Source organism: Ochlerotatus camptorhynchus, unplaced genomic scaffold, assembly GCF_037179485.1.
Source record: "Ochlerotatus camptorhynchus isolate MF236.1 unplaced genomic scaffold, CSIRO-AGI_Acam_v1.1 ptg000422l, whole genome shotgun sequence".
Taxonomy (NCBI): domain Eukaryota; kingdom Metazoa; phylum Arthropoda; class Insecta; order Diptera; family Culicidae; genus Ochlerotatus; species Ochlerotatus camptorhynchus.
In genome coordinates, this window is record NW_027040908.1 from 118,355 (window position 1) to 132,877 (window position 14,523).

The 14,523-nt window shown below is 37.1% G+C and overlaps 1 protein-coding gene across 1 annotated transcript in view; it reads left to right on the forward strand.

Moving 5' to 3' along the window:
* The first annotated feature begins 311 nt into the window (after positions 1–311).
* The window catches only part of Ubr1 (Ubr1 ubiquitin ligase), a 156,138-nt gene continuing 141,926 nt past the window's right edge, over positions 312–14,523 (forward strand). The window contains exons 1-2 of the mRNA XM_065233846.1: positions 312–434; positions 543–838. Of these exons, the coding sequence (XP_065089918.1) occupies positions 679–838 (160 nt within the window). The 5' untranslated portion in view covers positions 312–434; positions 543–678. The remainder of the gene's footprint in view (positions 435–542; positions 839–14,523) is intronic.

A 14,523-nucleotide genomic window follows, 5' to 3' on the forward strand; every position in this document is an offset into this window, starting at 1 on the left:
ACACACTGGTCCCGTAATCTCAACGTCCATGGTTCGGTTCCAGTTTGCTCCGTTTTATTATTTTTTGTCAACTTGGTCAACGGGGATTAATGATCAGGATTACTCAAAATTGAGTTTTCTTCTTTAACTTAATTTTACCTAGCCCCATGGAAGCCACGTGATGAGTGAAAGGAACTCAATTTTGGGTACTTTTTCTTACCGTGTAACCAGAACAGAGGAACTTCAAAATAGCTGTAGATCCTACTCAAATTTGGGATGGTTAGAAATAGCGTGTAAACATTTTTTTCTTAGTTTTCTTGATTCACTTTCGGTCGTCCGCTTTAGTCAGAGCTACGCGAAAGAAAAAAATTATTTTCGCTGAATGTATGGAAAGAGCTCGCAGCTCGTGGAAAATTGATTTTATTGTGCTAATATTTGCGACTGTGGATAAAAAGGTATTTTAATCTTCTGAAAAATTACTATTGCATATTTTATTTACCATTGTCCAACAGACGGTGTCTTGGAAACGCTGGTAAAGGAACTTATTTTTTTTTCTTTGTTAGGAATTTAACCTTGGAGACTCGAACGAAAAGAAAAATTGCGACGACAAACACTGCAAGAGCTAAAATTACCAGTCACTACGGACGGACAGAATTGGGCAAAATACATTCGCTGGATTTATAGCGAACCGTTGTAACGATGTTTGAAATTCAAGAAGCAGAGCCCTCGGATAATCCGTTGAAGAATTGGAGGGCTAAGTGTGAAACCAATAGTCTTAGTCAGCTGGATTTTGTTTCGTTTCTTCAAAGCAGCGCTGCTCAATTTATTCATATTGAGCAAAAATCAAATTCTGAGTTAGGTAAGTTCCAACAACATTTGTTCTATGGATGATTGAATGCAAAACAAATGAATTTGCAGTTATTCATGTTTCTTTAATAGTGAATATTCGATTATTATCGGGGTTGGAAACAGTTCCAATCCGGTGCGAAACCGAACTTTTTGTCAGTGCGAACCTCAACCTAAGCTGGGCTTTAAAATCAAACGAGCAAACTGACGTTTATCAGAAAACAAGCAGATCCAATCCTGATACCCGATGCAGGTTGGAACTGAATAATAAACGAATTCGCTATAAGCGCCATGTGATTGTGTACTGTACACATTTTGCCATACAAATTTGATTTGCAATATGTGTACAACCTAGAAAATAATAAAAAATTGTAATGGTTAAACATATTATACCTAATACCGCGTACTTGAAGTGTAATATTTGAATCAACACTATATCAAAAACGGAGATATCTGTGGTTTTCTATGTTATCAATATGTTTGAGCTCGGGTGTGTAACCAGTTGTCAAAATTTGTTATGCCTTATTGGCAAATTAAAGCTATCCCGTAGATAATAGATGTACTATGAAAGTGATGATGATTTCAATTTTTTTTCGCCAGGAGCGTAAACGAGAGCTTTTATTTTGCAAAAGATTTTTTTTTAATCTGATTGCTGGTAGAAAAGTCAAATATCTATGTTCACAACTAAAATTTTGAAAATAAATTCGGAGACGAAGCAGCCCAGAGCTGAAAGCCTCATTAATTAAAATAGAGGGAAATGGATGTAAAGTCGTCTTAAATGCCCCTAATTTGGGCCAATACATAAATTCAGCATTCGACTAAATTTTCAATAGCGACCTAAAATATCCTTTAGTACCGTCCCAATGACACGTTCATCTAGATAAAATTGATAAATCATAACCAACAATTGAAATGGCCTTAACTCCATTTTGTAAACAAACCTTGTAAGACCATTTTCTCGCGAACCGAAACCTTCATTAGCAAACCTAAACCACAATCGAGTAGAGGAGGATTTCCCCTACCTGTTCATTATGTTGGTTTGTCTTTGCGGACGTCGGTTCGCGAGAAAATGGTCTTACAAGGTTTGTTTACAAAATGGAGTTAAGGCCATTTCAATTGTTGGTCTTGAAATAGCATATTTTTAGCGATGGGGCCAATCTTAGATCCATAGGCCAACATTAGAGCCATTTTATATCCATTTTCCTTTTATTACTAACAAGATTCCTGTATTAGAAAATATTTCAAACTAACTCCTTCTTTGACAATTGTGCTGCCCTGAAAAGGGCCATTTCGATGGTTTGTTGCGCTGAAAAAAGCCGTTTTGATGTGAAAATAGTTCAAGATTACAGGAATGATTAGCAACCATTATTATTTGCTAATTTTCATGATCGACTGGTATAATAAATTGAGCATAGTGTGGCCGGTGTATGAGCTCATATTTTGACATACGATTGCATTCACGACTCCAAAGCACAAAACCACTTTCGGAAAGGTGATAGCTGCCCCTATTCGATGATGTCGTTGGTTTGCGTGGGCGTACTTTGGTTCGCGTGTAAAGGGCCTTAGAGGGGTTTTCCTTTCTTTGAAAATATAAGAAAATTAAATAATTAATTCTTTGGATATACGATACAGAATTATTATTATTATTTATCTTTATTAGGGAGGCTTTCAGCCTTGGGCTGGTTCGCCTCCAAAAATACGATAAAGAAGGGAATATTCCCTTCTTTTAATATATGAAAGAGAACATAATTAATTCGTTAAATATATGATAAAGCAGGAAATATTCCCGTCTTTGCAAATATAACAAAATGAAATAATTAATTCTTTGGATATACGATAAAGAAGTGAATATTCCCTTCTTTTAATATATGAAAGAGAACATAATTAATTCGTTACATATATGATAAAGAAGGGAATATTCCCTTCTTTGAAAATATAACAAAAGGAAATAATTAATTCTGTGGATATACGATAAAGAAGGGAATATGCTCTTCTTTTAATATATGAAAGAGAACATAATTAATTCGTTAAATATATAATAAAGAAGGGAATATTCCCTTCTTTGAAAATATAAGAAAAGCAAATAATTAATTCTTTGGATAAACAATAAAGAAGGGAATATTCCCTTCTTTTAATATATGAAAGAGAACATAATTAATTCGTTAAATATATGATAAAGCAGGGAATATTCCCTGCCTGGGAAATATAACAAAATGAAATAATTAATTCTTTGGATGATATACGATAAAGAAGGGAGTTTCCCGCAAGTTTCTTTTAATATATGAAAGAGAACATAATTAATTCGTTAAATATATGATAAAGAAGAGAATATTCCCTTCTTTGAAAATATAACAAAAGGAAATAATTAATTCTTTGGATATACGATAAAGAAGGGAATATAATCAATAGTTTTTCGCAAGGGATACGGGGTAATGCCCATTCGGGATAATAACGTGTGGAATAATGTTATAAATTTGTAATCGGTAGTTCAACGGATTTTTTAATCCATCACGAGAAATTTTTCAACTCAGGTCGAACAATTCTTAGATAAGGTTTAACAGTTTCCGACTGGTTGAATTGGATTGCATAATAGACCCTTTGACTTTTTAAATGATGAACGAAGTGCTCGAAAACTGAAGGTTGTCATTTTCTAAAGAGCTATAAAATGGTTTGGGATTGATAAATACATAGTTCCATTAAAGTAATAAATAAAATATGTATATTAAGCTGTTCTGTAATATAAAACTGAAATATAATATCAAATAACAAGTGATAAATTACTAATTTCATCATCTTTTCTGGGGAATGGTGCATTCTGGGGAATGGAATTCTGGAGAATGGTTTTCTGGGGAATGTTATAGAATCACTTGTATCGAACAATACCACAATACATGTGTTTTCTTCGTGCACCATACAATTTTGGATTCGGCCTATAAGGAGTCTAATGAGAGAGAGAGAAGGATTAGTAATTTCCATTTAATTCCTCTACCTTATTTGCTTATTCTTGACAGATACGCGTATTTCGTCTACAATGTGCAGACTTCTTCAGTGTCTTGTACTAATACTCGAGTCGAGTATTAGTACAAGACACTGAAGAAGTCTGCACATTGTAGACGAAATACGCGTATCTGTCAAGGATAAGCAAATAAGGTAGTGGAATTAAATGGAAATTACTAATCCTTCCTCTCTCTCATTATACAGATATTCCACTAAGACGCCCACATTCATCAGGATTCTATAAAGAGTCACCAAGTGACTATAGTACTTGTTCGTACCTATTCAACACACTCATTGTATGCAATAAGCTCCATGGAACATACCAAATTATACGTCAAAGATAAAAAGAAGGAAAAATTCTTACAAAAACAAAATTTTCCCTTTTTTGTATTACAGCTCGTTCCTTAACGTATCGTATACTCTAATAAGTTTTGTATGGTTATTTTGCTTAACGAAGTGTTCGGGGTATCATCCAAACCATTTATGAAATGGTTCGATCATTAGGGCTATCGTTCGTTTATGGTATTTTTGTTAGGGTATCTAATTGTGTTTATCAAAGAGATATCATTTTCCTATCTTTGTATCACGGCTCGTTCTTCAATTTTATTGCAATGAGATATCACTTTGATAAATTTGTTAGATATTTATTCTTCAAAACGTTAAAGAATGAGCTGTGATACAAAGAAGGGAAAATTTTGCTTGTCGCAAGAAATTTCCCTTCGTTGAATCATAGTTCATTCTTTGACGTATAATTTGGTATGATCCATGGAGCTTACATACAATGTGTGTGTGTGTGTGCTTTTTTTTGCAAGGAGGAAACCTTTAAAATGCCATCATGCCACCGCTTGACGACTGGGCGCACAGTCGCGGTGACATGGTTTCTAGGATTCTTACCGCACTAAAACCTCCTTGGACGCCTTGCCCTTTCGAGTGTACCCCATTAGGCATAAATACGTTAGGCATACGGACGTTAGGCATACGGACGTTAGGCATACGGACGTTAAGCATAATGGACGTTAGGCATAATGGACGTTAGGCATAATGGACGTTAGGCATAATGGACGTTAGGCATAAAATACCTTGCTGCTGTGGAACTCTAGAAACCTGTTTCGAGCATGGTAAACAATGCTTAAATTAGGCTAAGCGATGAATAAAAAATGATACAAGTTAAACAAATATAGTTTATTTAATAAACATAGTTTGGAATCCATTATTTATCATAGCATAAGTGACGTAGCTACATATTTACTTAGATCCAAGATTAGTAGCGATAGTGGTTAAGTAATCTGGCAATAAAAACTCAGCATAGTTTTGAACTATATCTTGAAATCAATCGCATCTAGAAATAAAAAAAATCATACATTTGTTGCAATATATTCTTACACACATATTGCAATTGTCAAAGAAGAAACGGTTTTCCTCAAAGAACAGCTCATGATATAAAGAATGGTGAATTCTGTGATTTTTAATTCATTAACAAAAAACAGCTAAGGTTGAATAAAATATGATGCAAAAGAACAGCTCATGAAATGAAGAATGGTGAATTCTGTGGTTTTTCATTCAATAACAAAAAAAAACATACCTGCTGCCATACTTTTCGATACAACGATTCTGTTTTTGTTGTCATCAGAATGAAAACTAGCGGAACCGTCTGCTGATGTGAGGGAGCGATACTTCCATGAACAGTGACGAGTTGCTGAAAAAAACAAGAAACTGTGGCAAACGTACCTTCTGTAACCCAATATTTTACCTGTCCAAGACGTCGCAAGTTTACATGAGTTCCAACAATTAAGGCTCTTTCATTATTGTCACCAAAGTCAGCAATCAATAGACGGTCCCAGTGGCGTCACGTGAGAAAATTCACTAGTTGTGCACCTATTTTATTTATATTTTGTCTGTAACAGTAGAAGCCAATTTTGATGCATAATAAAAAAAAATGGGATACAAATCTTTCGACGGGGGTACCTGCATAAAAAATAAACGAAATGATGATGGGAAACAGTTCTGCTACCAGTTTTGCTTACTCTTTTTGCATAGAAACATTGATTTTCTTTTTAAGTCTCATGTTTATGATATTTGTCATCGTTACTCACCTTCTGGCAAACGGTCTTTTCAGGAGGTCATCAACAATATCCTGTTCCATGATTCCTATTTAATTTTGCACTATGCTATGAACAATATTCCATCAATGCTCTGAGGCTACTGAATGAAATGCAGACATGGTAGTGAGAAAATTTAAAAAATAAGAATTCGATGTTTGCGAATGACGGCTCTCCAAGATTCAATCAATTCAGAGAGAAACTCAAATGCGACGTAGCCTATACGTGCCAATTTATTATCTTCTCTTTAAACTGTGCAAAGATAGAAGTGCACAAAATAAACACAGCGGCAATTATGCTTACGGGACTTTAATACATATACAACTGATCTGGTTGTAAATACGAGCGTTTCTGGTGCACAAGCATAAGTGCACAGACTGGGAGAACTAAGCATGCGGTGGCTTTGGTAGAACGAAGGCATATTTTCCTTGCTTGTTTTGTGTCGCTCATTCGCCATAGAAGCCCAAAAAGAGTGTTGTCTGCACGTGGTAAAATCCCAGCGTGCCCGTACGTGAAAACAAGATCGCTATGCCTCGCTTCTGTTTTACGTACATTTCTTTCAGTGGTGGGCAGTGCTGAGATTTGTCATTGTCATTGACAGACTTTTGCGCGATATTGACAAAATTGTTTTTCACATAGTCAATGATAGACTTGATCCTCAAAAAAATCTTTGTTAAAATCTCATTCATTTTTTCGTCAATGACAAAGATTCACCTGGTAACAGAAAGTGTAATTTATTGCATTCTGAAACACATTATTGTTATCCAAGCGGTTCAGGACGTAGATGTTTATTAACTTTAATGGCTCCATGTAATTGTTTTGCTCAAGCCATGCAATTTCATTTCAAATTTAGCTAATAAACAAATCAGCACATGTTCGTCACTGACAAAAATGGTACTGACAATTGACATGGTTTGCCTTGACGATGACTGTTAGCTCAAACGAGTGACCAAAGCAGAATTTTGAGTATCACCGTGTATTGTCGAAATTTTGCAGCACTGGTGGTGGGTAAAACAGAGGTTGAGCAGCGATGTGGTAAACAATTCAGCTACTATCCAGTGATGTGGTGGATAATTCAGTTACTATCCATATGAAACCAATAAATAGGGCGGACAAAAATGGTTTTAATTGAGTATTAAATTTTTGCCTCTTAATTTTTATGAAATATAAATTTTACTTTTTGAAAATTTGAGACTGTGCAGTGCACGAGGTGCACATATGGACGAGACGCCACTGGACAATCCCTATTATCATCCTTCTGGAATTCATCGGGTAGATTATGCCTAACGTCCATTATGCCTTACGCACCTCTCTTTACCTCAGCTAATTGGCGCTTCCAGTTCGTTGATCGTCTCTCCAATTTGTGCTCCCAGTGTCACGTTTTACTCGGTTATCCCCGGTGGTGGATTCAGCCTACTCTGACGGAGAGTTCTCCCAGCTTCGGCTTTCAGTTCGCACTTGTGTGAGCACATTACTACTTTCTAGTTGGTCTTCGCGCCATTTTCGCTACAGCGCTGACATGATCTGCGTTACTGCTCTGCTGACGGCGTTAAAGGTGCCCTCCTCTCGACACATTTCTTCGACGACATACTCCGTGCTAAGGGCGAGCATATCCTCTCGCACAGCATCAAATCTAGGACATTCGAAGACCACGTGCTCTGGTGATAGGAGGCGAACCAGCCCAAGGCTGAAAGCCTCCTTAATAAAGCTAAATAATAATAATAATGCTCTGGTGATTCTTCCACATTCCCACACTCCGAACAGAAGAGTAACGTTGTGTGTCCGAACCGATGCAGGTACTTCCTGAAGCAGCCATGACCAGACAGGAACTGCGTCAAGTGGAAGTTGACTTCTCCATGCTTCCTCTTCATCCTCTAGCCTGTGTGTCCATCTACCGTTCTCTGCTGTATCCCACCCCTGCTGCCACTTAGCAAACGACTCCGTTCTCATCATTTTTCGTACTCCTCTGGTTTCTCTCGTCATATAGCACTCGTAGTCCTCCGCCAAGGTGATGCCGATTGGGATCATACCGGCGATAACGCATACTGCCTACATCGAAATGGTTCTGTACGCACTCACAACTCGCATGGCCATGAGCCGGAACGTACTGCTCAATTTCCTTTGGTTCTGCTTCATTTTCAGCGCTTCAATCCAGGCTGAACATACATACCTTAGTATCCATGAGGACACACTAGCCAGAAGACGCCTTGCTGCATGGACCAGAATTGTTCGGCATGATTCTGGCTATTGCGTTGATGACCTTCGCCGCCTTCTCGCAAGCATATTCGATGTGGCTGTTAAAGATTAGCCGGTCGTCGATCATCACTCCCAGATACTTCAGCACGCGCTTCGAAACAATGGTGTGCTCTCCAGTTACTGACCAACATCACTTCTGTTTTGTGGTGGGCTATCTGCAGCTTCGCTCCTTGCATCCAGTTACCAATCGTATCTATCGCCTCGGCCGCCAGCATTTCCACTTCTTCCAGCGTCTCACCGGTTATCGTCCGCAAAGCCAACGATCTCAACTCCTTTTGGCAGCATGAGCGTCAGCACGCCATTGTACATTCCGTTCCACAGCGTGGGACCTAGAATTGAGCCTTGTGGAACTCTCGCCGTGAGTCTAATCGATTTCTGCCCGTGTCTGTCACGTAGACCAGGACCCGGTGCGTTACCCCTACCGTGGAACAACTACTGAAGTCTCCCTTCCCTACTAGGATTTCGAAAGTCGGAAATAATTCACGTCCGAACCTACGCGACTACCGAAACCTTTTTCGAGTTGGAGAATACTTCCCCGTTTATTAATTAATCAATCGCTTTTATACCAAACCTATCTACTAATTACTTTTTTTTTATATTCTACTCTCCCTAGCTGCGCGCGTCGCGAGCATATTTTTTTGCAATGTTATTATCACCGGTCGTTCACCGATCGGTTTTTTTTTTTCATTTACTTCATATACCTCTACCCGTCATACTGTCGCGACCTAGATCCGAAGTGCAACCTTGCATAAAAATGAATTTGTTGTTTTACCGATAATTGCACTTCGCATTATTCGTCTCGTATGTCCAGTCAGCTGTTTGTAGTCCAAAGTCGAACGTGTTCTGTTATTCCCCTAGCATGACATAAATTTGCTGCGTCTATCGAACTTCTCGCGGGACGTTGGCCCTCGTGGCTCTGCATGCCCCTATATTTACTCAGCTTGAGATTAACATTGAAAAGAGTAATCTCAAGAGAATGCGCGGGAAACCAAAGTATTAGTTCTATGAATTCATTCCCAAATTTCTTGTCCCTATCTTCCTGCTTCCCCGAGAGTGCCTCTGCTTTTCTCAGCTACTTCTGTCCCGTCGCCGATGTTTTCATTCGCTCCTCGTTGTTGACTCATCAATCCGTTAATCGCAGATGTCAGGTATGGGTTATTGGTGACTGTGTTTCTGTCTCCTCTATTTCGCCTCATGTCTTTGCCTGCCGTTCCCCGGGTCCGTTGGGTCTTGGTGTTGTTGATAATTGTTTTATGCTGCACGATACAACTTTGGTATTAACGTATGAAATGTTGAATCGTCGTTTACGCATATCTTTATGTTGTGTGATTTCACAAATTTGGATGTCTGGTGTATACTATTGATCCCACACCAAACTTTAGATGTTTTTGGTTGTGGATTTTGTTTTTGTGAGATTTGATGGACTCCATTTGCTTGTAGAAATGTCGGAATCATACTAGACGTTTGACGTGTCTAGTTGAATTCCTAGTTTTGAGTTTTTGTAATTTGGTTTTCTGTCGTGTTCATGTTTGATTGTCGATTCTTGTTAAATGTTGTTGTAGTGTTTTCATATTGTCTGCCGTAGATGAAATTCTTGTGATTTTCTTGTTGGAATTTCGCGTTCCTGGGTTTTTAGATTATGAACCCTCGCTCGTTTGTTGAGTACCCAGTGTAGCTAGCTGTTGCGTCTTGACCTCACGCATTTTTTTGATAATTATCGTCGTTGTCTCCTTATCACGTCACGTAACTTGAATTGTGATTTCTGGCTCAATTTCGTCTCGTCCTTTATTTGAAATATTGTCTTTCGCCCCTCGTTTCCTTTTTGTCTCGCTGTATCTTCGTGCCGCATCCGTGTTGTCTTCCGTCTGACCAATGTTCCCCAATACCTTTGATCTTTGATCTTCTTCATGATTTGTCTGCCTCTCGTGTAACTATGGAATGTCGTTCCCGTTTTTCACCTCAGCGGAATGCTGGTACTTCTTATGTCATTGCTGGTACTTCTTATGTCATGCCATGCCAGCGGATGCTGCCCGATCTTGTCATCTCTTGGTACTCTCGGAGAATCTCCTAGCTCCCTATTCGATCTATTTTATGTTCGTTTGCTAATCAATGTTTTTTTTAATATTCTATGTAAAAAAATGTATCTATCCCTATTTGCAGCAATTTATGCTTAGTAATTTTCTTGTTTTTTTTCACTTTGTGAGTCTTTCTCTAGTTTTCTTTAAGTCATAGTCTTTGTCAAGTCTGATAGTCACGAATGTTTTACTCACCTATCCTTTTTCCTGGCGCGTCCTGTCTTGAAATTGCTGTAAAACTCCCCTTTCGGTTTTGAGGTTTAACGGTGGGTTCTGTAATTAGACTCAAATATACTATTAGATCTGATTTTATCTCTGAAGAATAAATTCATCCATCGTAGACTCTTAGGCGGAGTGTAACGCCGTACTTAAGTACCATGTATAAAAAAAATTGTTGTTACTTTCCACCTTTCTACCTACATTCATTCCTGCTGGTATTCAATGTACTGGTTTATGTCATAATATTCATCGTTTCGCATGTATTTTGATCCATCTCTCTTATTTTTATCTGTTTGTCGTTGATACCCTTTACAGGCATAGCAGAGCTATACTGGGTTTTCCAGCTCTTCGGTCCATTCAAAACGTTTTTGCAATGCGCAATATCCAATGGTATTTACGCTTGCCGTATTGATGGGCACATTCTTTTGTTATCAATTAGCTGTAGGTATCAATATCACAATGACATTCCTCCTTTAATCAATCACTTATCGTTTTTATGCCGTAGTACCTCCGTAATTCTTGTAATCCAGTTATTCCTAAACTCATATTCATAATATTCCATCATTCCGGGTGTCGACTCCCCTTGTCCAGTCATTCCATCGGTCTCTTTCGCACTATAGAAATATTTAAAGTATTCTTATTACGGTTCCTTTTTATTTCAGCCATATTCTCTGATTTTATGGCATCATTTACATTGTTCGTTGTGTATCCTTCATGCACTGTCTTTGTGTCTGTATTTTGTTCGTTACATGCTTGTAGTTCATCAATTTTACTTTTTTATCTCTTTTTTTCTTACTATCCCCATTGTATTCATCTTCATATGTGATTTCATTTGTTATTTCTGGTTCTGTATCTGCTTTCATCGCATGATTTTCGTAGAATATTGTATTCGATAGGTCATTCATTTCTATACCGGTAGTTTTATTTTTGATTCTGATACTTTTCTCCATTTGCTGTGTTTTTCTTTTTTTCGCTTTTTTCCTTCTGTGTGCTTTCAAATCTTTCTGCACACTCGCTTCTTCATCTATTATATATTTTCTATCACAACATGTTATCTTTCCTTTAAAACAACATGCTAATACTCCAACCATTATAACACCTGCTATAAATGTTCCTGATGAAAACCATCACGGATATTCATATGCTAAATTCTTTAGAAATGTTCTCTGCGCTTTACGTTGAGTTATATCTACTCCAAGTTCAAATAATTTCTTCCTGTTTACTATTGAATAAACTTTCTCTGTTGTATTAAATAATGGAAGTAAGTTTATATTCCAATCTTCCATGGTCAAATTTAGGTTTGTCTCATATTTGGTGAATATTTTCGAATTCTTAACTTCTTCGAAATACCGGATTTTTACGTTTTCTGTTTCTATACTAATATTTGGTTATAGTCTGAATTCACCTATAGTGTTGGGGGTTGATTATCTGTACAATAATGTTTAAACTTTGATTTTAAAATTTATTATTGAATTTTCGTAATTTTACGTAAAAATTATTCTTTGTTGCAAAATATATGTACCTATGTTAACCCGAATTATTACATCTACAGTTATGTATGTATTGGTAGTATTTCTATGCTATTTATTTATTTATATATTTATTTATTTATTTTTTCTCCTAAGAGATGGTTTTAAGCATCATATTTTATGTACAATATATACATGTTTCCAGATTTGGAATTCTAGTCATTATATTTTCGTAGACGGTTATTGTGAACCTTCTCTAATCGTTTGCCATTTTTTATCACAGTTGTTTGTTCACTTGGGAGTTCAACCACTTCATATGGTCCTCTCCATAGTGTTTGAAGTTTTTGGCCTGTACCTGTGGGGACTGCCTTCACTAGGACTAAGTCGCCCCACATTGGTTGCCATTCATTAGTATTTTTATCACATATTTGTTTTCTTTTTTGTTTCGAAAGAAACAGACTTTCACGTGCTCTTTCGTGTAGTCTTTTAAACGATGCTTTCATTTCATTGGCATAGTCACCGTAATTAAATTCCATATCTTTTAATCTGTATATGGAATTCGGAATTCTAGCTGCTTTTCCATACAGCAACTCAAACGGTGTGAAACCCGTGGATGAGTTGACTGTTGTGTTATATTCGAACGTAAAAAACGGGAGCAACTGATCCCAAGATTTAGGATCGTTCCCCACAAATTGCCGTAGATACACTTTTAATTCTCTGTTTAACCTCTCCACTAAATTTGCCTGTATGATGATGTTGTAATTTTTTTAATTTTCAAGATATTGCAAACGTTCTTCATTAAATTGCTGACAACATTGGCACCTTGGTCTGTTACAACCTCCAAAGGAGTTCCAAATTTGCAGATAAAATTGTCAACGAAACATCTAGCTACTGTGTAGCTTTCTTGATTTTCCATAGGTGCAGCTGTCAAATATCTCGTTAGATCATCTTGAATCACTAGTCCGTACTTGTTCCCATTATTTGATTCAGGAAGTACTATTATATCCATGAATATTTTTTCAAATGGTTCAGATGATGTAGTCGTTATTTTCATTGGAATTCTATTTGAAAACCAAACTTTGTTCTTCTGACATAAATCACATTGCTTAACGTAGTTTTCTACGTCTCTTCGCATGTTATCGCACTTAAATAGAGAGCTTATGCGTTTCATCATTCGTTTTCCCCCTACATGACCTCCTAATGGAGAGTCATGGAATTCTTTCAGTACTGTGTCTCGCTTTTCTGGTGGGACCCACATTCAATCCTTTTCCGGCGCATACAGTGTGAAAAACTTGTCCAACTTTTCTGCTACGAACTTCAAAATGTTTGTTTCTAATGTTGATTGTATGTTTCTGAATGGCACTACGTAAATATTTTTCGCGGTTTTTGTGTATTCTGGGCCGCTGGAAAATGCATCCACTAGCCCTTCTAATAGCTGTGTAGAACTTGTTCTTGAACGGCTGGTACCGTTTAAAATAAAGCCCATATTTTTCGGTTTGGGATGGTAAATACCCTTCCGTTTAAATAATCTTTCAATCCATGTGGTAGATCCACAAATTCGCATAGTTCTTTATAGGCTGATCTACTATTTAGAATTATAAGGGTAGCTTCTACCTTATCTTCTTCAATCTTAGGTTTCGTAAATTTTAAACGGTTGAAGTCAATTTGACCGTTTATCACTGCGTCTTTATAATCTTTGTAAGAAAGATTATCTTTTTATTCGTAAAAATCGATGTTTTCTAACCCATCCATATGTGTCCATATATCCATATATGTGGATTCCATTCTGATTTTTGCTTGCTTCCCTTTGTATTGTTTTTAGGGTTTAGTCGTGACAAAAAATCAGCTACTACATTGTCTTTACCTTGTTTATAGCGTATGTCGCATTCTAGTCCCTGTAGTTTTAATCGCAACCTTGTAAGCGTAGGCGAGGTCTCTTTTAGATGCCAGATCGAGATCAAAGGTCTTTGATCTGTGTAGACAATAAATCTTTGATTGTAAATGTAATGCTTGAAATAATTCACTTTATTACATTCAATACATTTGCTAATAACTTTTTTCAATCGTATGGTATCTTCGCTCTGCTCCTATAAGTCCCCTGCTAGCAAAAGCTATGGGCTTATCGGTCGATTTTTCATTTGAGAGTACTGATCCAATAGCATACTCACTTGAGTCTGTTGTAATGACAAATGTGTCCTTATAGTTTGGTCTTACCAATAAAGCATCTGAAGTTAAAAAGTTTTTCAGATTTTCAAAAGCCTGTCAGCAAGTGTCTGTCCATATGAATGCATTGTTCTTTTTTAATAAGTCATTTAGTGGTTTACGTGTTTCCGCAATCTTTGGAATGAATTTCCCGTAGAAATTCACTGTTCCTAGAAAAGAGCGGACCCCTTTGACTGTTTTCGGCACAGACATTTCTCTAATAGCTTTTATATTATCATTTGTAGGACGAATTCCGTTTTTATCTATTGTATGTCCTAAGTATTTTATTTCCGAATTCAGAATGTGGCACATTGAAGGCCCTCCCCATGGACATGGAGGTTGACGGTACTGAAGCAAAGGGTTATGTTTAATTTCTTTATA